The 26,897-nt window shown below is 57.0% G+C and overlaps 1 protein-coding gene across 1 annotated transcript in view; it reads left to right on the top strand.

Annotated features, from left to right (window-relative positions):
* Positions 1 to 12,769: 12,769 nt before the first annotated feature.
* Positions 12,770 to 26,897, top strand: part of LOC120375921 (zinc finger protein 850-like) — a gene marked incomplete at both ends in the record, with an annotated part of 362,646 nt that continues 348,518 nt past the window's right edge. Inside the window, 2 exons of the mRNA XM_039496944.1 lie at positions 12,770 to 12,871; positions 20,426 to 22,247. Coding sequence (XP_039352878.1) covers positions 12,770 to 12,871; positions 20,426 to 22,247 — 1,924 coding nt within the window. The remainder of the gene's footprint in view (positions 12,872 to 20,425; positions 22,248 to 26,897) is intronic.

Genomic DNA, 26,897 nt, shown 5'->3' with positions numbered 1-26,897 from the left:
CGGGAGGGGTCTCTAGGCGGGGGAGCTGGGCAGGAGTGCGGCGTGCAGGGGCCAGGGGCTGTGCCGTTGCGGGAGGTCAGCGGGAGGGTCTCTAGGCGGGGAGCTGGGCGGAACAGCGTGCAGGGGCCGTGCCGTTGGGGGGGGAGGTCGGCGGGAGGGGTCTCTAGGCGGGAGCTGGGCGGGAGTGCGGCGTGCAGGGGCTGTGCCGTTGCGGGAGGTTAGCGGGAGGGTCTCTAGGCGGGGAGCTGGGCAAGTGCGGCGCGCAGGGGCTGTGCCGTTGCGGGGAGGTCAGCGGGAGGGTCTCTAGGCACGGGAGCTGGGCAGAAGCACGGCGTGCAGGGGCTGTGCCGTTGCGGGGTCGGCAAAGGGTCTCTAGGCGGGAGCTTGGCAGGGTGCGGCGTGCAGGGGCTGTGCTGTTGGGGAGGTCAGCGGGAGGGGTCTCTAGGCGGGAGCTGTGCGGGGCAGCGTGCAGGGGCTGTGCCGTTGCGGGGAGTTCAGCGGGAGCGTCTCTAGGCGGGAGCTGGGCGGGGTACGGCGTGCAGGGGCTGTGCCGTTGCGGGAGGTCAGCGGGAGGGTCTCTAGGCGGGGAGCTGGGCGGGAGTGCGGCGTGCAGGGGCCGTGCCGTTGCGGGAGGTCGGCGGGAGGGTCTCTAGGCAGGGGCCGGGCTGGGTGCAGCGCGCAGGGGCAGTGCCGTTGCGGGAGAGGTCAGCGGGAGGGTCTCTAGGCGGGGAGCCGGGCAGAGGGGCTGTGCCGTTGGGGAGGTCAGCGGGAGGGTCTCTAGGCGGGAGCCGGGCAGCGTGCAGCGTGCAGGGGCCGTGCCATTGGGGAGGTCAGCGGGAGGGTCTCTATGCGGGGAGCTGGGCGGGTGCGGCGTGCAGGGGCTGTGCCGTTGCGGAGGTCAGCGGGAGGGTCTCTAGGCGGGGAGCTGGGCGGGTACGGCGTGCAGGGGCTGTGCCGTTGGGGAGGTCAGCGGGAGGGTATCTAGGCGGGGTAGCTGGGCTGGGGTATGGCGCGCAGGGGATGTGCCGTTGCGGAGGCAGGTCAGCGGGAGGGTATCTAGGCGAGGAGCTGGGCTGGGGTGCGCGCAGGGATGTGCCGTTGCGGGGGGAGGTCAGCGGGAGGGGTCTCTAGGCACGGGAGCTGGGCAGGAGTGCAGTGCAGGGGCTGTGCCGTTGCGAGGGGAGGTCAGCGGGAGAGGTCTCTAGGCCGGGAGCTGGGCGGGGTACAGCGCAGGGGCCGTGCCGTTGGGGGGGGAGGTTGGCGGGAGGGGTCTCTAGGCGGGGGGAGCTGGGCGGGGGTACGGCGGGCCGGGGGCCGTGCCGTTGCGGGGGGAGGTCGGCGGGCGGGTCTCTAGGCAGGGGAGCTGGGCGGGGTGCGGCGCGCAGGGGCTGTGCCGTTGCGAGGAGGTCAGCGGGAGGGTCTCTAGGCACGGGAGCTTGGCAGGGTACGGCGTGCAGGGGGCTGTGCCGTTGCAGGGGGAGGTTAGCGGGAGGGTCTCTAGGCAGGGGAGCTGGGCTGGGAGTACGGCGTGCAGGGGGCTGTGCCGTTGCGAGGGGAGGTCAGCGGGAGAGGTCTCTAGGCAGGGGGAGCAGGGCAGGGGTACGGCGTGCAGGGGGTCGTGCCGTTGGCGGGGGAGGTCGGCGGGAGGAGGGTCTCTAGGCGGGAGCTGGGCGAAGTGCAGCGTGCAGGGGCTGTGCCGTTGCGAGGGGAGGTCAGCGGGAGGGGTCTCTAGGCAGGGGGAGGTGGGCAGGGGTACGGCGCGCAGGGGGCTGTGCCGTTGCGAGTGGAGGTCAGCGGGAGGGGTCTCTAGGCACGGGGAGCTGGGCGGGGATACGGCGTGCAGGGGGCTGTGCCATTATGGGGGGAGGTCAGCGGGAGGGGTCTCTAGGCGGGAGCTGGGCGGGAGTACGGCGTGCAGGGGCTGTGCCGTTGCGGGGAGGTCAGCGGGAGGGTCTCTAGGCGGGGAGCCGGGCAGGGTATGGCGCGAAGGCGCTGTGCCGTTGTGGGAGAGGTCAGCGGGAGGGTCTCTAGGCGGGGAGCCGGGCAGCGGCACGGCGTGCAGGGGCTGTGCCGTTGCGGGGAGGTCGGTGGGAGGGTCTCTAGGCAGGGGAGCTGGGCGGGAGTGCGGCGTGCAGGGGCTGTGCCGTTGCGGGAGGTCAGCGGGAGGGTCTCTAGGCAGGGGTAGCTGGGCAGGGGTACTGCGTGCTGGGGGCTGTGCCGTTGCGGGGGGAGGTCGGCGGGAGGGGTCTTTAGGCTGGGGGAGCTGGGCGGGGGTACGGCGTGCAGTGGGCTGTGCCGTTGCGAGTGGAGGTCGGCGGGAGGGGTCTCTAGGCGGGGGGAGCTGGGCAGGGGTACGGCGTGCAGGGGGCTGTGCCGTTGCGGGGGGAGGTCGGCGGGAGGAGTCTCTAGGCACGGGGAGCTGGGCAGGGGTACGGCGTGCAGTGGGCTGTGCCGTTGCGGGGGGAGGTCGGCGGGAGGAGTCTCTAGGCACGGGGAGCTGGGCAGGGGTACGGCGCGCATGGGGATGTGCCGTTGCGGGGGCAGGTCAGCGGGTGGGGTATCTAGGCGGGGGGAGCTGGGCAAGGGTACGGCGTGCAGGGGGCGGTGCCGTTGCGGGGAGGTCATGCGAGGGTCTCTAGGCTGGGAGCTGGGCTGGGAGTGCGGCGTGCAGGGGCTGTGCCGTTGCGGGGAGGTCAGCGGGAGGGTTTCTAGGCACGGGAGCTGGGCAGGGTGCGGCGTGCAGGGGCTGTGCCGTTGCGAGGAGGTCAGCGGGAGGGTCTCTAGGCCGGGGGAGCTGGGCGGGGGTACGGCGCGCAGGGGGCCGTGCCGTTGGGGGGGAGGTTGGCGGGAGGGGTCTCTAGGCGGGGGGAGCTGGGCGGGGGTACGGCGTGCAGGGGGCCGTGCCGTTGCGGGGGCAGGTCGGAGGGAGGGTCTCTAGGCAGGGAGCTGGGCGAAGTGCAGCGTGCAGGAGGCTGTGCCGTTGCGAGGAGGTCAGCGGGAGGGTCTCTAGGCACGGGAGCTGGGCAGGAGTGCGGCGTGCAGGGGCCGTGCCGTTGCAGGGGAGGTTAGCGGGAGGGTGTCTAGGCGGGGAGCTGGGCGGGAGTGCGGCGTGCAGGGGCTGTGCCGTTGGGGAGGTTAGCGGGAGGGTCTCTAGGCGGGGAGGTGGGGAGAGTGCGGCGCGCAGGGGCTGTGCCGTTGCGGGAGGTTAGCGGGAGGGTCTCTAGGCGGGAGGCTGGGCAGAGTGCAGCGCGCAGGGGTTTTCCGTTGCGGGGAGGTCAGCGGGTGGGGTCTCTAGGCAGGGGAGCTGTTCAGGGTGCGGCGTGCAGGGGCTGTGCCGTTGTGGGGAGGTCAGCGGGAGGGTCTCTAGGCAGGGGAGCTGGGCAGAAGTGCGGCGTGCAGAGGGCCGTGCCATTGGGGAGGTCAGCGGGAGGGTCTCTATGCGGGAGCTGGGCGGGAGTGCGGCGTGATGGGGCCGTGCCGTTGCGGGAGGTCGGCGGGAGCGGTCTCTAGGCAGGGGAGCTGGGCAGGGTGCGGCGTGCAGGGGCTGTGCCGTTGCGGGAGGTCAGCGGGAGGGTCTCTAGGCACGGGAGCTGGGCAGGGTGCAGGCGTGCAGGGGCTGTGCCGTTGCGGGGAGGTCGGGGAGGTCAGCGGGAGGGTCTCTAGGCGGGGAGCTGGGCAGGAGTGCGGCGTGCAGGGGTTGTGCCGTTGCAGTGGAGGTCGGCGGGAGGGTCTCTAGGCGGGAGCTGGGCAGGGAGTGCAGCGTGCAGGGGCCGTGCCGTTGCGGGAGGTCAGCGGGAAGGGTCTCTAGGCGGGGAGCTGGGCAGAGTGCGGCGTGCAGGGGCTGTGCCGTTGCGGGAGGTCGGCGGGAGGGTCTCTAGGCTGGGGAGCTGGGCGGGAGTGCGGCGTGCAGGGGCTGTGCCGTTGCGGGAGGTCAGCGGGAGGTCTCTAGGCAGGGGAGCTGGGCAGGAGTGCGGAGCGCAGGGGCTGTGCCGTTGCGGGGGGAGGTCAGCGGGAGGGGTCTCTGGCCTGGGGGAGCTGGTCAGGGGTACGGAGCGCAGGGGGCTGTGCCGTTGTGGGGAGAGGTCAGTGGGAGGGGTCTCTAGGCGGGAGCTGGGCAGCGTGCGGCGTGCAGGGGCTGTGCCGTTGCGGGAGGTCGGCGGGAGGGTCTCTAGGCAAGGAGCTGGTCAGGAGTGCAGCGTGCAGGGGCTGTGCCGTTGTGGGGAGGTCAGCGGGAGGGTCTCTAGGCAGGGGAGCTGGGCAGGAGTGCAGGGGTGCAGGGGCCGTGCCGTTGGGGAGGTCAGCGGGAGGGTCTCTAGGCGGGGAGCTGGGCAGGAGTGCAGGCGTGCAGGGGCCGTGCCGTTGGGGGAGGTCAGCGGGAGGGTCTCTAGGCGGGGAGCTGGGCGAGTGCGGCATGCAGGGGCTGTGCCGTTGCGGGAGGTCAGCGGGAGGGTCTCTAGGCGGGGAGCTGGGCAGGGTGCAGCGTGCAGGGGCTGTGCCGTTGCGGGAGGTTAGCGGGAGGGTCTCTAGGCACGGGGAGCTGGGCGGGGGTACGGCGTGCAGGGGGCTGTGCCGTTGCGGGGAGAGGTTAGCGGGAGGGGTCTCTAGGCGGGAGCTGGGCAGGGGTGCGGCGTGCAGGGGCTGTGCCGTTGCGGGGAGGTCAGCGGGAGGGTCTCTAGGCGGGGAGCTGGGCTGGGAGTGCGGCGTGCAGGGGCTGTGCCGTTGCGAGGAGGTCGGCGGGAGGGTCTCTAGGCAGGGGTAGCTGGGCAGAAGTGCAGCGTGCAGGGGCTGTGCCGTTGCGAGTGGAGGTCGGCGGGAGGGGTCTCTAGGCGGGGGGAGCTGGGCAGGAGTGCGGCGTGCTGGGGGCTGTGCCGTTGGGGGGCCTGGTCAGGGGGAGGGGTCTCTAGGCGGGAGCTGGGCAGAGTGCGGCGTGCAGGGGCTGTGCCGTTGCGGGAGGTCGGCGGGAGGGTCTTTAGGCTGGGAGCTGGGCGGGAGTACGGCGTGCAGGCGGCTGTGCTGTTGGGGAGGTCAGCGGGAGGGTCTCTAGGCCGGGGGAGCTGGGCAGGGGTACGGCATGCAGGGGGCTGTGCCGTTGTGGGGGGAGGTCAGCGGGAGGGGTCTCTAGGCAGGGGGACCTGGGCAGGGGTACGGCGTGCAGGGGGCTGTGCCGTTGAGGGGGGAGGTCAGCGGGAGGGTCTCTAGGCGGGGAGCTGGGCAGGAGTGCGGCGTGCAGGGGCTGTGCCGTTGCGGGAGGTCGGCGGGAGGGTCTCTAGGCGGGGAGCTGGGCAGGAGTGCGGCGTGCAGGGGCTGTGCCGTTGCGGGAGGTCGGCGGGAGGGTCTTTAGGCTGGGGAGCTGGGCGGGTGCACGCGTACAGGGGCTGTGCTGTTGGGGGCAGGTCAGCGGGAGGGTCTCTAGTCCGGGAGCTGGGCAGAGTGCGGCGTGCAGGGGCTGTGCCGTTGTGGGGAGGTCAGCGGGAGGGTCTCTAGGCAGGGGAGCTGGGCAGGAGTGCGGCGGGCAGGGGCTGTGCCGTTGCGGGAGGTCAGCGGGAGGGTCTCTAGGCGGGGAGCTGGGCAGGAGTGCGCGCGGGGCTGTGCCGTTGCGGGGAGGTCAGCGGGAGGGTCTCTAGGCGGGAGCTGGGCGGGTGCAGTGCGCAGGGGCCGTGCCGTTGGGGCGGGTTGGCGGGAGGGTCTCTAGGCGGGGAGCTGGGCGGGAGTGCGGCGTGCAGGGGCCGTGCCGTTGCGGGAGGTCGGCGGGAGGGTCTCTAGGCAGGGGAGCTGGGCGGGAGTGCAGCGTGCAGGAGGCTGTGCCGTTGCGAGGAGGTCAGCGGGAGGGTCTCTAGGCACGGGAGCTGGGCAGGGTACGGCGTGCAGGGGCTGTGCCGTTGCAGGAGGTTAGCGGGAGGGTCTCTAGGCGGGGAGCTGGGCAGGGGTGCGGCGTGCAGGGGCCGTGCCGTTGGGGAGGTCGGCGGGAGGGTGTCTAGGCGGGGAGCTGGGCGGGGTACGGCGTGCAGGGGCTGTGCCGTTGCGGGAGGTCGGCGGGAGGGTCTCTAGGCGGGGAGCTGGGCAGGGCACGGCGTGCAGGGGCTGTGCCGTTGCGGGGAGGTCGGCGGGAGGGTCTTTAGGCTGGGGAGCTGGGCGGGAGTGCAGCGTACAGGGGCTGTGCTGTTGGGGGCAGGTCAGCGGGAGGGTCTCTAGTCAGGGGAGCTGGGCAGGAGTGCAGGCGTGCAGGGGCTGTGCCGTTGTGGGGAGGTCAGCGGGAGGGGTCTCTAGGCAGGGGGAGCTGGGCAGGGTGCGGCGGGCAGGGGCTGTGCCGTTGCGGGGAGGTCAGCGGGAGGGGTCTCTAGGCAGGGGGAGCTGGGCAGGCGTACGGCGAGCAGGGGGCCGTGCCGTTGCGCGGGGAGGTCAGCGGGAGGGTCTCTAGGCACGGGAGCTGGGCAGGAGTGCAGCGTGCAGGGGCTGTGCCGTTGCAGGGAGGTTAGCGGGAGGGTCTCTAGGCGGGGAGCTGGGCAGGCACGGCGTGCAGGGGCCGTGCCGTTGGGGAGGTCGGCGGGAGGGTGTCTAGGCGGGGAGCTGGGCGGGAGTGCAGCGCGCAGGGGCTGTGCCGTTGCGGGGTTAGCGGGAGGGTCTCTAGGCGGGGAGGTGGGGAGAGTGCGGCGCGCGAGGCTGTGCCGTTGCGGGAGAGGTTAGCGGGAGGGTCTCTAGGCGGGGAGCTGGGCAGGAGTGCAGCGCGCAGGGGTTTTCCGTTGCGGGGAGGTCAGCGGGAGGGTCTCTAGGCAGGGGAGCTGTTCAGGGGTGCAGCGTGCAGGGGCTGTGCCGTTGTGGGGAGGTCAGCGGGAGGGTCTCTAGGCAGGGGAGCTGGGCAGGGAGTGCGGCGTGCAGAGGGCCGTGCCATTGGGGGGGAGGTCAGCGGGAGGGGTCTCTATGCGGGGGGAGCTGGGCGGGGGTACGGCGTGATGGGGGCCGTGCCGTTGCGGGGGGAGGTCGGCGGGAGGGGTCTCTAGGCAGGGGGAGCTGGGCGGGGGTACGGCGTGCAGGGGCTGTGCCGTTGCGGGGAGGTCGGCGGGAGGGGTCTCTAGGCAGGGGGAGCTGGGCAGGGGTACGGAGAGCAGGGGGCTGTGCCGTTGCGAGGGGAGGTCAGCGGGAGGGGTCTCTAGGCACGGGGAGCTGGGCAGGGGTACGGCGTGCAGGGGGCTGTGCCGTTGCAGGGGGAGGTTAGCGGGAGGGGTCTCTAGGCGGGGGGAGCTGGGCAGGAGTGCAGCGTGCAGGGGTTGTGCCGTTGCAGTGGAGGTCGGCGGGAGGGTCTCTAGGCGGGGAGCTGGGCAGGAGTACGGCGTGCAGGGGCCGTGCCGTTGCGGGGAGGTCAGCGGGATGGGTCTCTAGGCGGGGAGCTGGGCAGGAGTGCGGCGTGCAGGGGCTGTGCCGTTGCGGGGAGGTCAGCGGGAGGGTCTCTAGGCAGGGGAGCTGGGCAGAGTGCGGGCGCAGGGGCTGTGCCGTTGTGGGAGAGGTCAGCGGGAGGGTCTCGGGCCTGGGGGAGCTGGTCAGGGGTACGGAGCGCAGGGGGCTGTGCCGTTGTAGGGAGAGGTCAGTGGGAGGGGTCTCTAGGCGGGGGGAGCCGGGCAGCGGTACGGCGTGCAGGGGGCTGTGCCGTTGCGGGGGGAGGTCGGCGGGAGGGGTCGCTAGGCAAGGGAGCTGGTCAGGTGCACGTGCAGGGGCTGTGCCGTTGTGGGGAGGTCAGCGGGAGGTCTCTAGGCAGGGAGCTGGGCAGGGTGCGGGGTGCAGGGGCCGTGCCGTTGGGGGAGGTCAGCGGGAGGGTCTCTAGGCGGGAGCTGGGCAGGAGTACGGCATGCAGGGGCTGTGCCGTTGGGGGGGGCGGTCGGCGGGAGGGGTCTCTAGGCGCGGAGCTGGGCAGGGAGTGCGGCGTGCAGGGGCTGTGCCGTTGCGGGGGGAGGTTAGCGGGAGGGGTCTCTAGGCACGGGAGCTGGGCGGGCACGGCGTGCAGGGGGCTGTGCCATTATGGGGGGAGGTCAGCGGGAGGGGTCTCTAGGCGGGGGGAGCTGGGCAGGGGTACGGCGTGCAGGGGGCTGTGCCGTTGCGGGGGGAGGTCAGCGGGAGGGGTCTCTAGGCAGGGGGAGCTGGGCGGGGGTACGGCGTGCAGGGGGCTGTGCCGTTGCGAGGGGAGGTCAGCGGGAGGGGTCTCTAGGCAGGGGGAGCTGGGCAGGGGTACGGCGTGCAGGGGGCTGTGCCGTTGCGAGGGGAGGTCAGCGGGAGGGGTCTCTAGGCGGGGGGAGCTGGGCGGGGGTACGGCGTGCAGGGGGCCGTGCCGTGGCGGGGCCATGTCAGCGGCAGGGGTCTCTAGGCGGGAGCTGGGCAGGTGCGGCGTGCAGGGGCTGTGCCGTTGCGGGGAGGTCGGCGGGAGGGTCTTTAGGCTGGGAGCTGGGCGGGGTACGGCGTGCAGGGGGCTGTGCTGTTGGGGAGGTCAGCGGGAGGGGTCTCTAGGCAGAGGGAGCTGGGCAAGGGTACGGCGTGCAGGGGCTGTGCCGTTGTGGGGCAGGTCAGCGGGAGAGGTCTCTAGGCCGGGGGAGCTGGGCGGGGGTACGGCGCGCAGGGGGCTGTGCCGTTGCGAGGGGAGGTCAGCGGGAGGGGTCTCGCGGCCCGGGGCGCTGGGCAGGGGTACGGCGTGCAGGGGGCCGTGCCGTTGCGGGGGGAGGTCGGCGGGAGGGGTCTCTAGGCAGGGGGAGCTGGGCAGGGGTACGGCGTGCAGGGGGCTGTGCCGTTTGGCGTGGAGGTCCGCGGGAGGGTCTTTAGGCTGGGAGCGGGGCAGGGGTACGGCGCGCAGGGGGCTGTGCCGTTGTGGGGAGAGGTCAGCGGGTGGGGTCTCTAGGCCGGGGGAGCTGGGCAGGGGTACGGCGTGCAGGGGGCTGTGCCGTTGTGGGGAGGTCGGCGGGAGGGTCTCTAGGCACGGGGAGCTGGGCAGGGGTACGGCGCGCAGGGGGCTGTGCCGTTGCGAGGGGTGGTCAGCGGGAGGGGTCTCTAGGCTGGGGGAGCTGGGCGGGGGTACGGCGTGCAGGGGGCTGTGCCGTTGCGGGGGGAGGTCAGCGGGAGGGGTCTCTAGGCGGGGGGAGCTGGGCAGGGGTACGGCGCGCAGGGGGCTGTGCCGTTGCGGGGGGAGGTCAGCGGGAGGTCTCTAGGCTGGGGGAGCTGGGCGGGGGTACGGCGTGCAGGGGGCTGTGCCGTTGCGGGGGGAGGTCAGCCGGAGTTGTCTCTAGGCGGGGGGAGCTGTGGGGGTCAGTCTCTGGGGGAGGGGCACTGGGGGAGGGTCAGGCTGGTAGCACAGGGCGGGGGCGGGTGCATCCAGCAATGTTGGGTTTGTATCCAGTGCCCCTGTGCTGGGCTGAGTGGGGCCGCTCACTGCCCTGCGCGTCCTCGCCCCCAGCCGACCCCGCGCTCTGCAAACCCACCCCCCGCACAGGCTCCGGTTCCCCATTGGAGGGGGGGCGAATCTCCCCGGATGTTACAGCCCGAGCGAGACCCCGAGCGAGAAACGGGGCAGAACCGGAGAGACTCTGTACCGGGAGCGAGAGGCGCCAACAGGGACAGGAGCCAATTAACTCCCCGCCCCCCCCCCGGGAATTTCCGGGCTGCCCAGAGACAGTTCAGCCCCCCCCCCCCAACTCCGGCTTCTCCCCGCCCCGCCCGACAACCCCCACAGCGACCCCCACATCCCAGCGTGGGGGGGGTGGATCCTGCTGCAGCTCCTGGGGCCGAGGCGGCTCCGAGGCTTCTCCCAGGTTCCCCGGGGCAGAGTCACGTGCCCGCCCCGGTCTCTCACTCACCGGCTCACACGGAGGCGGCAGCAGCAGCTTTGTTCTCCCGCCCCCAGCGGGGCTCGCACGGAGCATGCGCAGTTCCAGCTGCTGACCCCTCCCTTACCCGGGCTGGAGACGGCGGACGCGGCCCCGGGACAGGCTGGGAGATGTAGTTCCGGACTCTCCCTGGAGCGGAAGTGACGTCAGTGAGGGCGCCCGAGCGCGAATGTGAGCTGCGGTTCTGCCTGGCTCGTGCGGGGCCGTTGGAGCTTCTCCCGGGCCGGAGAAGGGTTTGTGCCGCTGGGGCTCTGGGCATGCGCAGATCGCGGCGGGAGAGACCTTCATTAACCCCCCCGTGGGGCTAGGCGGGGGCTGCCGGGGGGGCTGGGAAAGGGCGGGGAAGTGTCGGTGCAGCCCGGACATGGCCGGGAGCCAGTGACCCCGGGGAGCGGGGAGAGAAAGGGGGCTGAGATCCTCGGATTTACCGCTGCCCCGTGGGACCCCGCCCTGCCCTCTTTCTCCTAGAGAGCCACGAGCAGCCCCAGGGTGACCCCCTCCCCAACCCTGAGAAGTTCCCTGTCCCCCCCCCCCGATTGTGCCCCATTTTCTCTCCCCTTCGCCAGTGTCCAGCTCCCCCTGGGGCTGGTGGGGCTCTGGGGGTGTCTGGGGCCCTGGCCCGGGACTCTGGGGACTGGAGGCCAAGGAAGATCTGGCAGGACCCTGGCTGGGGCTGTGGGGGTGTCTGGGGCCCCGGCTGTGGGATCTGGGCTCTGGGTACTGGGGGGTGTCTGGGGGCTGCTACTAACCCTGATCCTGCTCCTGGATCAGTTTGTGCCACAATCCTGGCTCCAAGCGCGGCCAGGCAGCCCCCAGCCAGGCCCACTCACCCTGATAACTTTCTATCCACTTACCAAACATTGTCAGGTGAAATCACAGATTTCTCTTTTCTCCCCTCTTGAAAACTGCAGGAACTTCCAGTCCCACAGGGAATATTCATGCCCCCCCCCCCCCAGTCCTTGTCCTAGATCTGGGGGTTGCGGCAGGTGGGAACGGGGCTAGAAATGCCACACAATGGTCTCTTCCACAGCGTTCTGGACTCCTTCTTTCTAAAATCTGGTTTTATTGAGACCATTGTTAATCCAGAGTCACTGCATGGAAAGACAAGGAGTGACTCTGGATGGACAGTGGGGCAAATGAGATCAGCAATTCTCCCTGTGAGGAGGGGCTCTCATTAGCTGCCCTCCCCAGAGAGCTAAAGGAGGGAAGCTGCTCAAACGCTCTGTCCCTCTCTGCTCAGGATATTGGGGTTCAGCTCACTGGGTCAGACGCTGCAGCCTCCATTGTGATCTGGGAGACCAGGCTTAGCAGCTGTTGCTCCCCCAGCGGGGCTCTGTGCTGGGATGTGACCTTAATTAAAGCTGCTTCTCTGCCCGGCCCAGGTGATGACTTTCTGCAGCTGGTACTAGCCCCCTAGGGCAGCCCTGAGCCCTGTTAATACAAATTCTAAGCTATGGACCCCAGGTTATTGAAAGACCTCAGGGAAAGTGCTGGGGACTGGCAAGAAAGTGACTCTGCACAAACAACCCCTCGTCATTTCTCCTCCCATTAGCAATTGCCAGGAGCAAATCCAGCCATGGGAGAGCAAAGCCTCCAGGCATGGGACTTTCCCAGCCAGAGGAGCAGGGAGAGAGGACAGGGAAGGAGAGACGGAAAGGGGAAGTGGGAGAAGAGAGCTAGAAATCTCTCTTCCCACTCATTAGTCCACCCAGACACATGTATTGCAGCATCCCTGGGCAGAACCACTTTCCAGTGAACAAGAAAAGGATCAGACAGAGGAAAAGCTGGTTCTTGACTCCATATTCCCCCTGCTGGGGTGTGCCTGCCCTGGGGTCAGTGTCCAAGGGAATCCCCCACAGTGACTCCTTTGGTTCTGTTCTTTTCTAGCCTTGTGTTCAGAGACTTTGTTATGTGATCGGAGGAGGGAGAAGGGAGGTTAAAAATCTCTCTCTGGGCTTAGCCTGGCAGGAAGGGCCAGCTCCACACTGTAATAAAGAGATTGAGCATTTTCCCAGGATGACAGAATCTAGGATGTCTGTCTGCAGGGAAAGGGCCTGTGGGAATCGTGATGTGAAATTAACTAAAGCCTGTTCTGAAACCTCCACAACTGCCCTTCTCACCCTCCCAGGCTGCAGAATGACGTCCGTGTTTCACTCCAGCTCATCCCATCCTGCCATGGGACAGGGGAGAGAAATGGCTGCAGAGGAGCCTGTTCAGGTAGGGATTATCGGGGGGTTGCTGGTGGGTTCCTGCAGGAGGGACAGCGACAGCAAATACGCCAGAGATAGGAAGATTTGCACAGTCTGGTTTGGAGGGGGTCAGAAAATGCACAGGCTGGGGAAGGGAGGAGGACAGCTTGTGACATTCCTGCTGGGGGGAGTTTAATGAGTGGCCCAGATTCTAGGAACAGACCCATGAGATTAGGAGGTGGAAATACCCTAATTTGTGAAACAGAAAATAACCCTCCTACCTGGGGCTAGGAAAATTGACCAGAATCCCAGTGCTGGAGCCTGACCTGACTGACCAGCCGCTGCTGTGAGATATGAAAGGGGCACCCATCAGTGAGGTTTAGGGGAGATTCCCCTCCCTTCATATCCAGCTCCTCACAATGGGGAGGGTGTTGGGCTTCCTACCAGGGAGCTCTCCCTGGTCCCTGCTAGGGGCTTCATCTCCTGTATCGGTCTGTGCCTAGTAGGAGCATGATGGATCTGCTGGGAGAGAAAAGGGGCTCTTGCTTTGTCCCCTTAACTTGGTGTTTCCAGGATGCTCTGAGTGGAGTGGGGGTGGGACTCTGACTGTGATCCACCCAGAGCTTGCATTTGATTGACTTCTCTCCCCCACAAATAGTGGGGCTGTGAGTGAGGCAGCAGGTACTGAGTGTTGGACTCTTGCTCTTTCAGGGGCCAGTGACCTTCGAGGAGGTGGCTGTGTATTTCTCCAGGGAAGAGTGGGCTCTGCTGGACCCTGCTCAGAGAGCCCTCTACAGAGACGTCATGCAGGAGAACTATGAGAATGTGACCTTGCTGGGTAAGGATTCCTGTCCCCTCAGTTCTTGGAAGGGGAAATTAAGAGAAAAGGTTCACGCCAGCCCCACAATGCCACCTCTGTTCTGTCCTGTCTCTGCATCACCCCAGTATGCCAGTGACCCACACACACTGCCATAGACCCTCCCCTGCTGCAGAACAGTTTGGGAACAGAGCACAGGAGCAGTGTCACACAGTGTCAAATATCTCCTGTTTGCACAAGTAAACTTCTTTGAGATGGGGCGACCACATCTGCACACAGTGTTATGCTCCTACAAAGCACATGGGATCTTTGTAGAGGAAGGTAAATACACAGCATTTATTGAGAATACAACAGTTAGCATATGCTTTTTAGTCACCCACCCGTGATGTTCATAGTTACCAGTCTCTTGTAGCTCACGTCAATCTAATGGCCAGTTAGATTGAGCATGAGTGTGGGGCTAGGCTCTTGTCGCTCACGATCCAGTGCTCCTGGAGTGTGGCAAGACAAACCCAAAGTCCCATGGCCAAGCACCCTGGTTCTTATAGGCTTTTTTCCTTTGTTGAACTCTATGGATTTTGCTGTATCAGTTTGTGGTCGGTTACTTCTTAACTCGTGTAAACATTCCAGTGCACCTCCCAGAGGGTCAGCCTGTCCTTTGTTCTGATTTAATCAATTGTCCTCAGGGGTGCCAGCCTTGACCTCAGGGTCATCAATCTGCCCTTCATTATGGATGCGCGTCTATGATTCTTTGATGTCCTTTAAGTCTCTTGACTCCTTCCTTGACTCTGGCTGTAACAGTGGCCTTTACACCTTCTCTTTTCCTGATGCATACATCCTCATTCACACAGACCACTGAGAATACAAACAGTAATATTTTATATCGAGCAAAAAGGCATTGCAAATGAAACCTTGCCTTCAATGTTTCTCTAATCTACTTAACATAGACACAATAGTGAATCCGGTCTCTAACTTACTAAACCTTAAAACAAAGACATGTAGATTTAACTAGAGTGCCTAATTTGTAATACATAGAGGAAACCATAGTAGACAGTGTAACTTATCCTAAAACAAAAGGTGACCATAATCAGTCAGAAGGATTCTTCTGGTCTGTCATTCCTTTCTGCTATTCAAACAGGGTGGCTGACAGGATGAAATCAAATCATACATTAATTCTCCCAGTACATTATAAAATCCAGCTCCTACAGCCGTATTCGAGATGTGGCCGTACCATAGATTTGTATCCAGGCAATATGATATTTTCTGTCTTTTGTATCCCTTGCTTAATGATTCCAACATTCCGTTTGCTTTTTGACTGCTGCTGCACATTGCGTGGATGTTTTCAGAGAACTATCCATGACTCCAAGTTCTCTCTCTTGAGTGGAAACAGCTAATTTAGACCTCATCATTTTATATGTCTAGTTGGGATTATGTTTTCCAATGGGCTGCACTATGTGCTATCCTGACATCTAGTACTGCTGAGATCCTGCATTCAGTACTGTCCTTACCCTTCCTGTTCCCTTTCTCCACTGAACCCCACCAGCCCATGCTTCCTGTTCCCAGCTTCCCCAGGACTCTCTCATTGTCTCTGGACCTCTCCGTCAGCAAGAAGCAGTGGCAGGGAGACTTGCCCTCTCTCTGGAGTCTTGGATTTCTGGGACATGGATTTACTTTCTCTGTGTTTTGGGAGCCTCTTTGAAATTGAGTGTCTGTGACATTAACCACAGTGCAATCTGGAGTGTTGAACAGCTGTGTCCCCTCAGTTTCCCAAGCTGGGGTGACTTTTACACTGTTTTACTGTGAGAGCAGCCACTCCTGGGCAGTTATCACACAGTCTCCAGCATGTAACTCGGTCCCAGCTACACAGTATTTAGTGCTGCTAGTCAGCGACCCAGGAGTTACAGTGCAGCACAGGAAAACCCCAGAAAAGTCTCTGTTCCCAGACTTCCCCCAGAAATGTGCATCTTTCCCTGTCCAGCACACTACTGAACAAGGCAAGCTCATATGAAGCCTGTCATTTCATCAGTGGAAACTGACATGCACCAGCCTTGTTATCCCATGTAGATGAGTGGACTCATCCCTGCGGCACCCCCTGCTGGTGACTTCTGGGAATTAGCTTATTCCAGCTCCGGCGCACCCTCTGCAGGCCGGTGAGCCACCTGTCCTCTGGCCCCCCGTGTCCCTTCCTGGACCTGGTGCCCCTTTTACCTGGGGTGCTGCCCTCTGGCAGTAACCCCTCAGTCTTGGGGTCTCCCCTCCCCAGGGAACTCTCACCCTCTATTCCCTCTTCGGCTCAGTATAAGGCCAGTCATCGTCTAGCCCCACACCCTGGGGCAGGCTGCAGTATCAGCCACCCATCACTGGCAAGGAGGGTTTGGACCTGCTGCCTTTGCCTACCCCTGGGCTGCCCTCTGCAAGGCCCCAGTACCTATTGCCTTCTGCTAGGCCGCAGTCTGGGGCTTTCCAGGCTGGAGCTCCCCAGCTCCTCTGCCTTTCCCCAGCCCTGCTCCACCCAGGTACCCTGTGTCCAGCTCCCTGCAGCCAGGCCCATCTCCCTCTGCAAACAGAGAGAGACTCTATCTGCCCCTGGCTTCTCTGCCTTTATAGGGCCAGCTGAGTCTGTTTGGGGCATGGCCCCAGCTGCAACCACTTCCCCCCAGCAGCCCAGACTAAAAGCTGCTTTCTCCAGCCACAGCCCCCTCCCAGGGCTGTTTTTAACCCTTCAGAGCAGGAGCAGACGTCCACCCCGCTACATCCCAAATGCAGTTTCCAACACACTTTAATCCAAACACGCTAGTTGGATAAAACAATAAAACAAGATTGTTTGTTAATTACCAAAAAAAGATTTTAAGTGACTACAGGTAACAAGTCATAAAAGTCAGAATTGTTTACAAAAGAAATGCAAGATAAACCACAAATAAATTTGTTAGTCTCTAAGGTGCCACAGGTACTCCTGTTCTTTTTACAAACTAACGTGTAAGTCAGGGGTGGGTAAACTACAGCCTGCAGGCCACATCCGGCCCCTGAGCTCCCGGCTGGAGAGGCTCCCCCCTCCCCTCCCCTCCCCTCCCCTCTTCTGCTGTCCCCTCGCCCCCGCTGTTCCCCTGCAGCCTCAACATGCCGCGCCACCAGCGCTCTGGCCCACCACTCCTGGGCAGTGCTGCAGTGGTGGGGCTGCGAGCTCCTACTGCTCTGAGTGGCATGGTAAGGAGGCTGGTCTGCGCGCTCCTGAGGGACCCCGTGTCTAGCTGCAGCAGGCCGTGTGGCTGTGGTAAGGGGGCCAGGGGGTTGGATAAGGGGCAGAGAGCCCTGGGGGGCAGTCAGGGGACAGGGAGCAGGGGACGGTTGGGCGGGTGGTCAGGGGATGGAAAACTGGGGGGTTTGATAGGCGTAGGAGTCCCAGGGTCTGTCAGGGGGCGGGGGTGTGGATATGGGTTCATATCCAGGACCCCACCCCCTACCCAACCCCGCTGCTACCTGTCCCCTGACTGCCCTGACCTCTATCCACCACCCTGCCCACTGACAGACCCCTGGGACTCCCACACCTATCCAACCCCCCATCCCCCCAGAACCTCCACCCCATCCAACTGTCCCCTAACTGCCCCCCGGGACTCCCTGCCCCTTTTCTAACCCCCCGACCCCCTTACCATGCCGCTCAGAGCAGTGTGTCTAGCAGCCACGTGGACCATGCATCGCACTCGAGCAGGAACAGAGCCCAAGCAGAGAGAGACAGCGTGTGTGTGTATGCATATCCATTTATTCATTTCCCAGCATGCTCTTATATACAATATGGTAGACAATCAATTGCTAATTGATTAATCAAATCAACACAGCTGCAGCTATGACCCATAGGGTAATTATCCTACACACCTGTATCCTATTTACAATTAACTGGCCAATGAGAACAAGCCCAAGGCCAGTCCTTCACACACAACTCCCAGCATAATCAGCTCAGTATCTCACATTCTAATCCCACATCTCCCCCCTCTATTCAAAATAAAGAAGAGGGAAAGGAAAAGAGGATAAAAAACATTCACAAAACATTTCCAACTTATAACAACATAACACCACAATCTATCTTAGTCTTGTCCAAGAAGTTTCAATTATCATAATAAATATTATGATGGAAAACTAAAAAACCATAGTGTTTAAAACAAATAGGTGCAGGTCCTCAGCTGGTGTAAAGTAACACCAGCTGATGATCTGCCTCAGAACCTTCAAATAAGATCACAATACACAACCACTAAGTAATCTGTTCACAAGCCAAAATTAAAACTTTATAAAACCAACCTATATAACCATGCAATCATTAACATATAACCCAACAATACCAAACAAGAACAAAACACAACAAATAAATAATGCAAACTCTACAGGATTCCCCCCTTCCTTATACCAAAGCATCCCTCAGATGTCAGGCGATCAAACTGACACTGAGGGAGGGGGGGGGGTCCTAGAGAAAATACATTAACAACACAACAACAATTCTGGCCAGAAGACATCACAAGACAAAACAAAAAACACAAAACATAACTCTTAATAATAATTGCATGGTACACTAAATGCTATGCAACCAGCACAAAATAGCAGTATCTTGAGAAGCACAAATAAAGACAGTAAACAAGTTGGACATTCTGTAGTGAATGTGTCATTAAAATCAAATCTGTGAGGCAATTTCTATAAAAGACATCACATACTGATTTAAAGGCAGCTGCAAAGCAGTCTGAGTTAACTCCCAAGTCTTAAAATTTTAAAAACAAAACAAAAACCTTTCCATTTGGCAACACTATTCTCTTATTAAAACTAGGTTCTTATATATTTTAACATGCACTCAGTGGCACAGAGATAGTGTTTTCTTAAGAAGGAAAGGCAGCTGTTATTCATTTCATACTTGAAGAGAACTCTCCACCGACGTTGTCTGACTTCAGAGTAAAGCACAGGATTCTGCATACAATACTACTGAAGTTCTGCAGCTGCCTGAGAGACCTTAATCCTCTCCACCCCCGCCTTCAGCTTGATTTCAAAGTTCCAAACTCCTCCTTGTCTCACAGCATGGAGTCTAGAGGAATGATGATCTCCCGGACAGTCTTGAAGATCTCAACAGCCTTGCTGTGCTCAATGTCCTAGAAATCAACATCACTAACTGCCAGGACCTGATCTCCCTCCTGCAGCCTGCCCCGCTCCGCGATGCATATCTTCCGCTAATACAGCGGTTTTCATGGTAGCTGCTCTGCCCTTTTCCACCGCGACTTATAGCCGCCCTTCTTCTCCGCGACTTATAGCCGCCGCTTATCTCCGCGACTTATAGCCGCCCTTCTTCTCCGCGACTTATAGCCGCCGCTTATCTCCGCGACTTATAGCCGCTCTTCCTCTGGGCTCCCTTTTCAGACGCCCTGCAGCTTACCGCTCAACACTGAGCTCAGGTGCGCCTCCTTTCTTTTTGGGCTTCCTGCGGCTCCTAGCCGCGCAACACTGAACTCAGGTGCGTCTCCTTTTCTTTTCAGGCCACCAACACAAATGCCCGCAGCTTCTCCGCCATTTGTTGCATCGCACTCGAGCAGGAACAGAGCCCAAGCAGAGAGAGACAGCGTGTGTGTGTATGCATATCCATTTATTCATTTCCCAGCATGCTCTTATATACAATATGGTAGACAATCAATTGCTAATTGATTAATCAAATCAACACAGCTGCAGCTATAACCCATAGGGTAATTATCCTACACACCTGTATCCTATTTACAATTAACTGGCCAATGAGAACAAGCCCAAGGCCAGTCCTTCACACACAACTCCCAGCATAATCAGCTCAGTATCTCACATTCTAATCCCACACATGCAGAGCCAGACACACTGCCCAGCAGGAGCGCACTGCCTGCGCGGTGGCGTGGCTATGGGGGAGGGACTAGTCTCCCCAGCCAGGAGCTCAGGGACCGGGCAGGACGGGCCTGTGGGCTGGATGTGGCCCGTGGACCGTAATTTGCCCATCCCTGATCAAGGGCATAAACCTATTGAGTCAGCAAGACATGCAGGGGTATGTCTGTGTGCTGAGACCTCCGAGGCTTTTCCATGCCCTGTGCTGTGAAGCTTGTGTTTGGGACACAGGAAGTACAAGCCACATGACAAAAGGAATATAAAGGGCAGCTGCATCATCTCCATTTTGTCTTCAATCCCTCTTCCTACCTCTGGAGCAACTTCTCTACAAGTTGAAGCCTGGAACAAAGGACTGAAAGACCCATCGAACTTGTGGATGTGTTCCAGACGGACTTTCAAGCCAACAACTCAACAATACTGCTAATAGCTTGATATATAGATTTTGGAATGCATCTCACTGCTTTCTCATTTAACAACTTTTTTTGTGTCGTGTCCTGTCTTGTCTTTCCATGCTAAAGGATTGGCTGGCAGTGTGGTCTTTTGGGTAAGATCCAAACCTATAGTGATCTTGTAATGTGGCTGACCTTTTGGGGTCAGAAAAACATTTTGTATATGAGCAGAGTTTTTAAATAACCTCTCACTGTACTGGACCTAGGTGCTGATTGGGAGTCGGAGAACTGGAATGGAATAAGGGGGGCCGTGTGATTTCTTTTTTCAGCTTCTCGATAACCCGTGTGTGGGATCAGAAGCACAGTTTGTGACTGGTCGTTGAGTTTAACTTCATTGTTAACCACCAGTTTTGGGAGCATCTGCTCTCCCTTTTTCATCCTGCCCTGACCCTGGCATTTTCAGTGTGGACTGCCCCAGGCACACCCGTCACACTAAGCACTGAAGTTAAATTAATAGAATGTTTTTTATGACAAAGTTATGAAATCAAGTGACCTCCTTTGTTTTCTTTCATCTGAGCAGGGTTTCCAATTTCCCAACCTGATGTGATCTCCCAGCTGGAACAAGGGGAAGAGTCATGGGTCCCAGACCTCCAGGGTTCAGAGGAAAGAGAGATCCTGAGAGCTCCCTGCACAGGTGAGGAAATATTAAACCAACTCAGAATCTGTAAGTGCCTGAAGGAAACATCTGGGATGCCCTACAATGCCCTTGGAAGGTCTCTCAGTTCAAAATTGTCCCTAGCAGGGGTCGTATCCTTAGGGTAAATATAGCTCATGGCTTCCTGTAGACACTAGCAGACACCAGGCAGTAGCTTCCTCCCTTCCCCCTGTGAATTTGGATGGGATGTGAAGCCTGAATTGATCCCCTCCTCTCTCCTGTTTGGGGAAGAACTTGGGGGAGTTCAGTTCCTGATTTTTATTTGACTTCTCTCCAGTACTTGTATTGGTTTGGCCTTTCCCTTTCCATCCCTGTTTGAGGTTTCTGTCTCTATCACAGCAGGTGACGCAATGGTAGGTGAGAAAGAGGAGGAGAATTCTCAGCAGGAAAATGTTGAGCAAGTGGATAAACACAGAGAATTATCGCAAAGATCGAAAAGGAATGTGTCCTGGAGTCATAAGCAGGAAAAATCCCATGACATTCAGCACAGACCAGAAGGAGAGCAGGGAAACCAGCCAGGGGAGAAAGTGAGTATTTCCTGTCAGGAAACTCAGAAGGACCTCAAGGAAACCACAACACAACAGGAAATCCTCAGCAGAAAGAGAAAAAATACATGCAGTGAGTTTGGGGAAAACGTATGTGATTACTCCATCCTTATAAAGCATCACAGAATCCACACAGGGAAGAGGCCCTATGAATGCACTGAGTGTGGAAAATGCTTCCCTAGCAGCTCAGCCCTTTCTCAACATCAGAGAATCCACACAGGGGAGAGGCCCTATGAATGCAGTGAGTGTGGAAAATGCTTCACTGACAGCTCATCCCTTTCTCGACATCAGAGAATCCACACAGGGGAGAGGCCCTATGAATGCAGTGAGTGTGGGAAAACCTTCAGTCGCAGTTCACACCTTATTACGCATCAGAGAATCCACACAGGGCAGAGGCCCTATGAATGCAGTGAGTGTGGTAAATGCTTCACTAGCAGCTCAGGCCTTTATCAGCATCAGAGAATCCACACAGGGGAGAGGCCCTATGAATGCAGTGAGTGTGGTAAATGCTTCACTAGCAGCTCAGGCCTTTATCAACATCAGAGAATCCACACAGGGGAGAGGCCCTATGCATGCAGTGAGTGTGGAAAATGCTTCACTGACAGCTCAGCCCTTTCTCAACATCAGAGAATCCACACAGGGGAGAGGCCTTATGAATGCAGTGAGTGTGGGAAAAACTTCACTAGCAGGTCAAACCTTCTTACCCATCAGAAAATCCACACAGGGGAGAGGCCCTATGAATGCAGTGAGTGTGGGAAAAACTTCACTAGCAGCTCAAACCTTCTTGCCCATCAGAGAATCCACACAGGGGAGAGGCCCTATGAATGCAGTGAGTGTGGAAAATGCTTCACTGACAGCTCATCCCTTTCTCAACATCAGAGAATCCACACAGGGGAGAGGCCTTATGAATGCAGTGAGTGTGGTAAATGCTTCAATAGCAGCTCAGGCCTTTATCAACATCAGAGAATCCACACAGGGCAGAGGCCCTATGAATGCAGTGAGTGTGGAAAATGCTTCACTGACAGCTCAGCCCTTTCTCAACATCAGAGAATCCACACAGGGGAGAGGCCTTATGAATGCAGTGAGTGTGGGAAAAACTTCACTATCAGGTCAAACCTTCTTACCCATCAGAAAATCCACACAGGGGAGAGGCCCTATGAATGCAGTGAGTGTGGGAAAAACTTCACTATCAGGTCAAACCTTCTTACCCATCAGAGAATCCACACAGGGGAGAGGCCCTATGAATGCAGTGAGTGTGGGAAAACCTTCAATCGCAGTTCACACCTTATTACGCATCAGAGAATCCACACAGGGAAGAGGCCCTATGAATGCAGTGAGTGTGGGAAAACCTTCAATCGCAGCTCAAACCTTCTTACCCATCAGAGAATCCACACAGGGGAGAGGCCCTATGAATGCAGTGAGTGTGGAAAATGCTTCACTCACAGATCATACCTTATTAGGCATCAGAGAATCCACACAGGGGAGAGGCCCTATGAATGCAGTGAGTGTGGAAAATGCTTCACTGACAGCTCAGCCCTTTCTCAACATCAGAGAATCCACACAGGGGAGAGGCCCTATGACTGCAGTGAATGTGGGGGAAAATTCAGTCGCAGCTCAGACCTTATTACACATCAGAGAATCCACACAGGGGAGAGGCCCTATGAATGCAGTGAGTGTGGAAAATGCTTCACTAACAGCTCAGCCCTTTCTCAACATCAGAGAATCCACACAGGGCAGAGGCCCTATGAATGCAGTGAGTGTGGGAAAACCTTTATTACCAGCTCACACCTTATTAGGCATCAGAGAATCCACACAGGGAAGAGGCCCTATGAATGCAGTGAGTGCGGGAAAACCTTCTGTGGGCACTTAGCCCATGTTAGTCATCAGAGAATCTGCAAGGGAGACCAACAACATAAACACCTCTAGGGCTATCAATACTTTTTTTCTCTAATAATTTTCCTGATTCCCACATAGTAACTTTTAAAGCTGTTTGAACTGTTTGCAACATGGTTATCCCTCAGTTTGACCAGATGAGGGGCCCATTCTTGCCTTTTGCGGTTTGCCCTGTTTTGAGGTGGACCCATTTGTCCTTTCTATCAACTCCATTATCCCATGAGTAATTCGAGTGTGCCCTTCCTATCAGGAACCAGGGAGCATCACATTTATACTATTCTTCCTATTTCAAAGTTATTGTTAGTCACCAGTGATACAGATTGTATCATTGCCACTTGTTCTCACGTTGCTCTGGGTTGTGCTGAAGAGCAGATATAATGGGAATTTTTCAAATTATAGTTAAATGAAGAGGAGCAGGGGCAGGAAAAAAACGTGTAATTTCAGCCTCTGTGACACTGGAAGGAGATGGGGAGACGCAGAGATTCCCTTCTTCCCCATCACTGCAGAACTGTTAACTTTTGTCTGAGCCATGCAGAGGTTATCATCATCACATTCTATCCATCCACTTCTCAAAGTGTCCTGTGAGGAACAGTTCTCAGCTGTCTGTGCTTGGAGATGATGCTTTGACTTCTTTAATCTTATGTCAGTGTCGCTCTGACTGGAGATGAAAGTGTCAAAGACCTGGAAGGGGAATTCAAATGGATCCCAAACACAGTGTGATCATTGGGAGTTTAAATCCCAGGTTCCATCTATTGGTAAAGCCACTTCTGGCAAGGTGTGAGTGGTTTTGTCCCAAATTATAGCAATGCTTGGATACTAAAAAAATTGTAAATAAACATAACTGGCTATTGAGACAGTGCTGAGTGAAGTATGTTTGAATGGATCAGAGGAGAATGTGATGGGAGAATCTCTTGTCCTGATTCTGAATAATCAGATGTAACCTGCTTTGGAATTTCACTTCACACTTTCATTGCCATGTATTCTAGCTCTCTGTGATGTGGGTTTCTATCTTTCCTGAAGGCTGTTTGGTCACTCAATTGGATAGTAGTTCAGTTTGATAGGATGTAGCTCAGATTTATTGGAGAATTTAAGACAAATGACTATTTGCTAAAGTCATCATTTCTCACTTCAGCTTTGCTTTTTCCCCATCCCTGCATGATGTCATGGAGAAAGGTTGAAGTGCAGTTCTGTCAGCATTAGAGAACTCTCCAATTTACTGGACAGGCTAACAAAGAAACAGCAGTGATTTAAAATCTCTACTCAGAAATGGTGAACAACAGCGAAACCCCAACTAACTGAAGGAAGTGCATATGATCACAGTGTAGTTCAATTGTTTAAGTCAATATTGTCCCAGATGTTCTGGGGAGAAAATTCCATGCTAAGTGATTTTTGAACTAGGCACAATGCCCAGGTATTTGGTTCCAAAGCCTTTGTAACCCAGGCCCTACAGAAGTTCTTTCCTAGCTAATCTTCTTGTATCAGAGATGCTGCCCTTCATGATGCAGATGTTGAGGAAATAGAAGTGGAGTTTTGTTGAATTTATCCTTTGCTAAAAATGTATATCAAATCAAATCAGTTTTGGAAATCTAATAGCTGCAGAAAAATAGCTATTTTTGAATAGAAACTCCAACTCTGGTCACTAATGAAGATTGTGATCCAGCCCTGTATCCATTCCCTTGCCTGGAACTGTGCCACCAAATTAAAGAAAAGCTGGGCATGTTTTGGTAAGCCTCCATGTTTTGGTAAGCCTCACTAACACTGCTGAGATTTGGAGTGGTTTTGTAAAGGCTTCTACTTCGGAGAAGTGTAAATTTACCCTAACCAAGACCAAGGATTTGGAAAGAGCTGGGGCTGAAAGAGTCCACATCCAGTTCTTGGTTTCCACCCCAGTAAAGGAAGCTATGGTGACCAATGACCCAAGGAAAATTGTTTGTACAACTCCATTTCCTAGTTCAGTGTCACTGATTACAGTTCCAAAGGATGCCAGGTTACATTGAGAACAATCATCCTTTACCATTTGGATCCAAAGAGAGAGAGCTTCAAAGGACATTCCTTCCCCGTGGATCCCAAACTGGCTGCCTGATTGGGTAACAAGGACTTCAAGGCTGTAGAAATGATGGTAACCAATGAGGCAATGAATGTATCAGGCTCCAATTTCAGACTTCTGGATACTCGCATGTTGAGTTCTGATTCTATGGTTTTGTGTCTGATGCTATGGCTACACAATAAAGCTGATGTTGGTGCAGCTGCACCAATGTAGCTGCGCTGCTGTAGCACTGCTATTACAGACGCTTTCAGCCAATGGGAGAGATTTCTCCCATCGGACTTGATTAGTCCAACCCTCGCAAGCGGCAGTGGCTCTTTTGGCAGGAGAAGTTCTGCTGCTGATGTATAGCTATCTACACAGGGGGTTAGGGCTGTGTAACTACATTGCTCAGTGGTGTGGATTTTTCACACATCGGAGTAATATAGTTAACCGATAAATGTCTTTAGTGTAGACCAGACAGTTCTCTCTTGTGTTTTATGCATTTACATCACTTCTCTATCTTCTCTCACTTTGAAAGATTAACAGTGTGACACAAGAGGTATTTTTCCTCATGATGCAAAGATTCCCACATAGGAGACCCCTTCCACCAACACATACTGCAGAAGATCCTGAGATATCTGAACTCACAGAAGTGGTTGGGACAAACCACATCTTGAGCCAAGGTTCAGTTGTTGGCAATGGGCATTAGAAGAAAACTAACATATATTATAAGAATTTGTGATCTTTGAATATGTTTTTATCATCTATTAAAATGAGATTATTGGTGAAGTTATTGGTTAAAGAAGAAGAGACTAAATGTGTGATAATCTGAAGTATTTTGGAAAACTGAAAATTGTCTTTTTTTGTTTTGTTTTGTTAGTCATACAGGAAATGGTGGCTAATCTTGAAAAGTTAATTTGATTTAATTTACCCCTGTAGTGTAAGGAGTTCTGGTGGAAAACCTCACTCCAAAGGTTGGGGTGGGAGAATGTGTGTGAGAAAGTGTGTATAAGAGAATATTGGCCCAGTATCGATTTTAATATTTTGTGTTTTCAAATAGAATTTATTTTGCTTAGTTTCAAAGTCAATTTCTATTCAAAGGAAAGCTACTTGAGGAGATATGTTGTATAAGTTTTTACCCACTTAGACTGTAAGGGTCACTGTCTTCCCCACTTCTCTAATTTGCAAAGGAAAGGCCTGACATCTGTCATAGGATGTGTCCAGCAGGTAGGCCAGCTGCACTCATCAACCATCAATATAAAGAAAAAGACTGAAATCCATTGCCTTTCAGGTCAGTAAGCCAGCTAAAGGCTGGTCGATGTAGAAAAGCTCTGTTGGCAGAGCTACATCTCTCAGGGGTGTGAAAAGTCTTCTCCACTGAGAGAAGTCGTTAATGTGACCTGAGCCCCAGTGTAGACAGTGTTGGGTTGTCAGAAGAATATTTCCAGTGTTTGAAGTGTAGACACAGCCTTAACATCAATTCCAATTTTGACCCATCTCCCTATGTGTGAGAAAGTTACTGGTATGGAGGGCTGAGCCAGCTGTCTGCTCACCTGGTTCCTCAACTGTAGCTACAGCTCTTAGTGCCCATGAATGCAAAGACTGAGAGAAATGGAGAGTTCCAGGCATTGTCATTTTAGTATCTTATTGTTCCTCTCTCTGTTTTTTGTGCTGGCCTTTCTGTTCTATCAGGAGGTGACTGTATAGCTCAGTGCATCTGTGACAAAAGCTCATTGGTGCCAATTGGCAAAGGGGTCACTGTTCTTCACAAGCAACTCCTGTGTCAGACCTGATAAACTCCCCACACCTAATACCCCGCTTTTATGATATTTATCCAGGAAGCATAGCAGTGAGATCTCTACTGAAAGCTTGTAAATTATTGATACTCCTACTCACTGCGAGAGGTGTGTCCAAGTCATAGTTAAGGGGTAATGTAAGTACATGGAAAATTATGCCCATATGGTATTGTTGTGAAAGTGAGTCACCCCAATCATAGGTCTTGGTGGGGATGGCCCATTCCAGTGGGAGGGAATTGGCACTCCCTTGCTAGCCAGTTATGTGATGTATTGCTCCATTGTCAGCCTTTGCACCAACTCAGAAAAGCCAATGGAAAACCATCAAAGACAAATTATAAACATTGAAACCCTGTGGAAGTGACAAGGACAATATGAGAATGAGGAGATCGTCCTTTCTGTGAATATAAAGACAAAAAGACTGATTCAGTTCATAACAGGGTGGAGAAAAACACTCTGGATCCATTCATCTAGGAGATTCCTAATGACCAGTGGTGCTTCATGAAAGGCAGGGCCATGGCTCCTAGGGACTAGCAATCAGTGAAATTGACTGAAGTGGGAGGTGAGACTCTACTTAGATAGGAAAGGTAACTATTAAAAAGTGTAGGTTGCATTTTCTGATTTTGTTTAGTTGGTAACAGTTGGTTTCCATCACTCACGTTTGTTTAAATCTCTATCGGTTGTTAAATAAATTTCTGCTTGTTTGATAACTATACTCAAGTGCTGTGTGAGATACAGTAGCAGTGGTCCACAGTAAAACTAGTAACCGGGGATATACCATTGCTTTGGGCAGAGAGAATCT

Source organism: Mauremys reevesii, linkage group 12, assembly GCF_016161935.1.
Source record: "Mauremys reevesii isolate NIE-2019 linkage group 12, ASM1616193v1, whole genome shotgun sequence".
NCBI lineage: Eukaryota > Metazoa > Chordata > Testudines > Geoemydidae > Mauremys > Mauremys reevesii.
The sequence above is the reverse complement of the archived record's forward strand: the minus strand, read 5'-3'. Positions and strand labels throughout refer to the sequence as shown.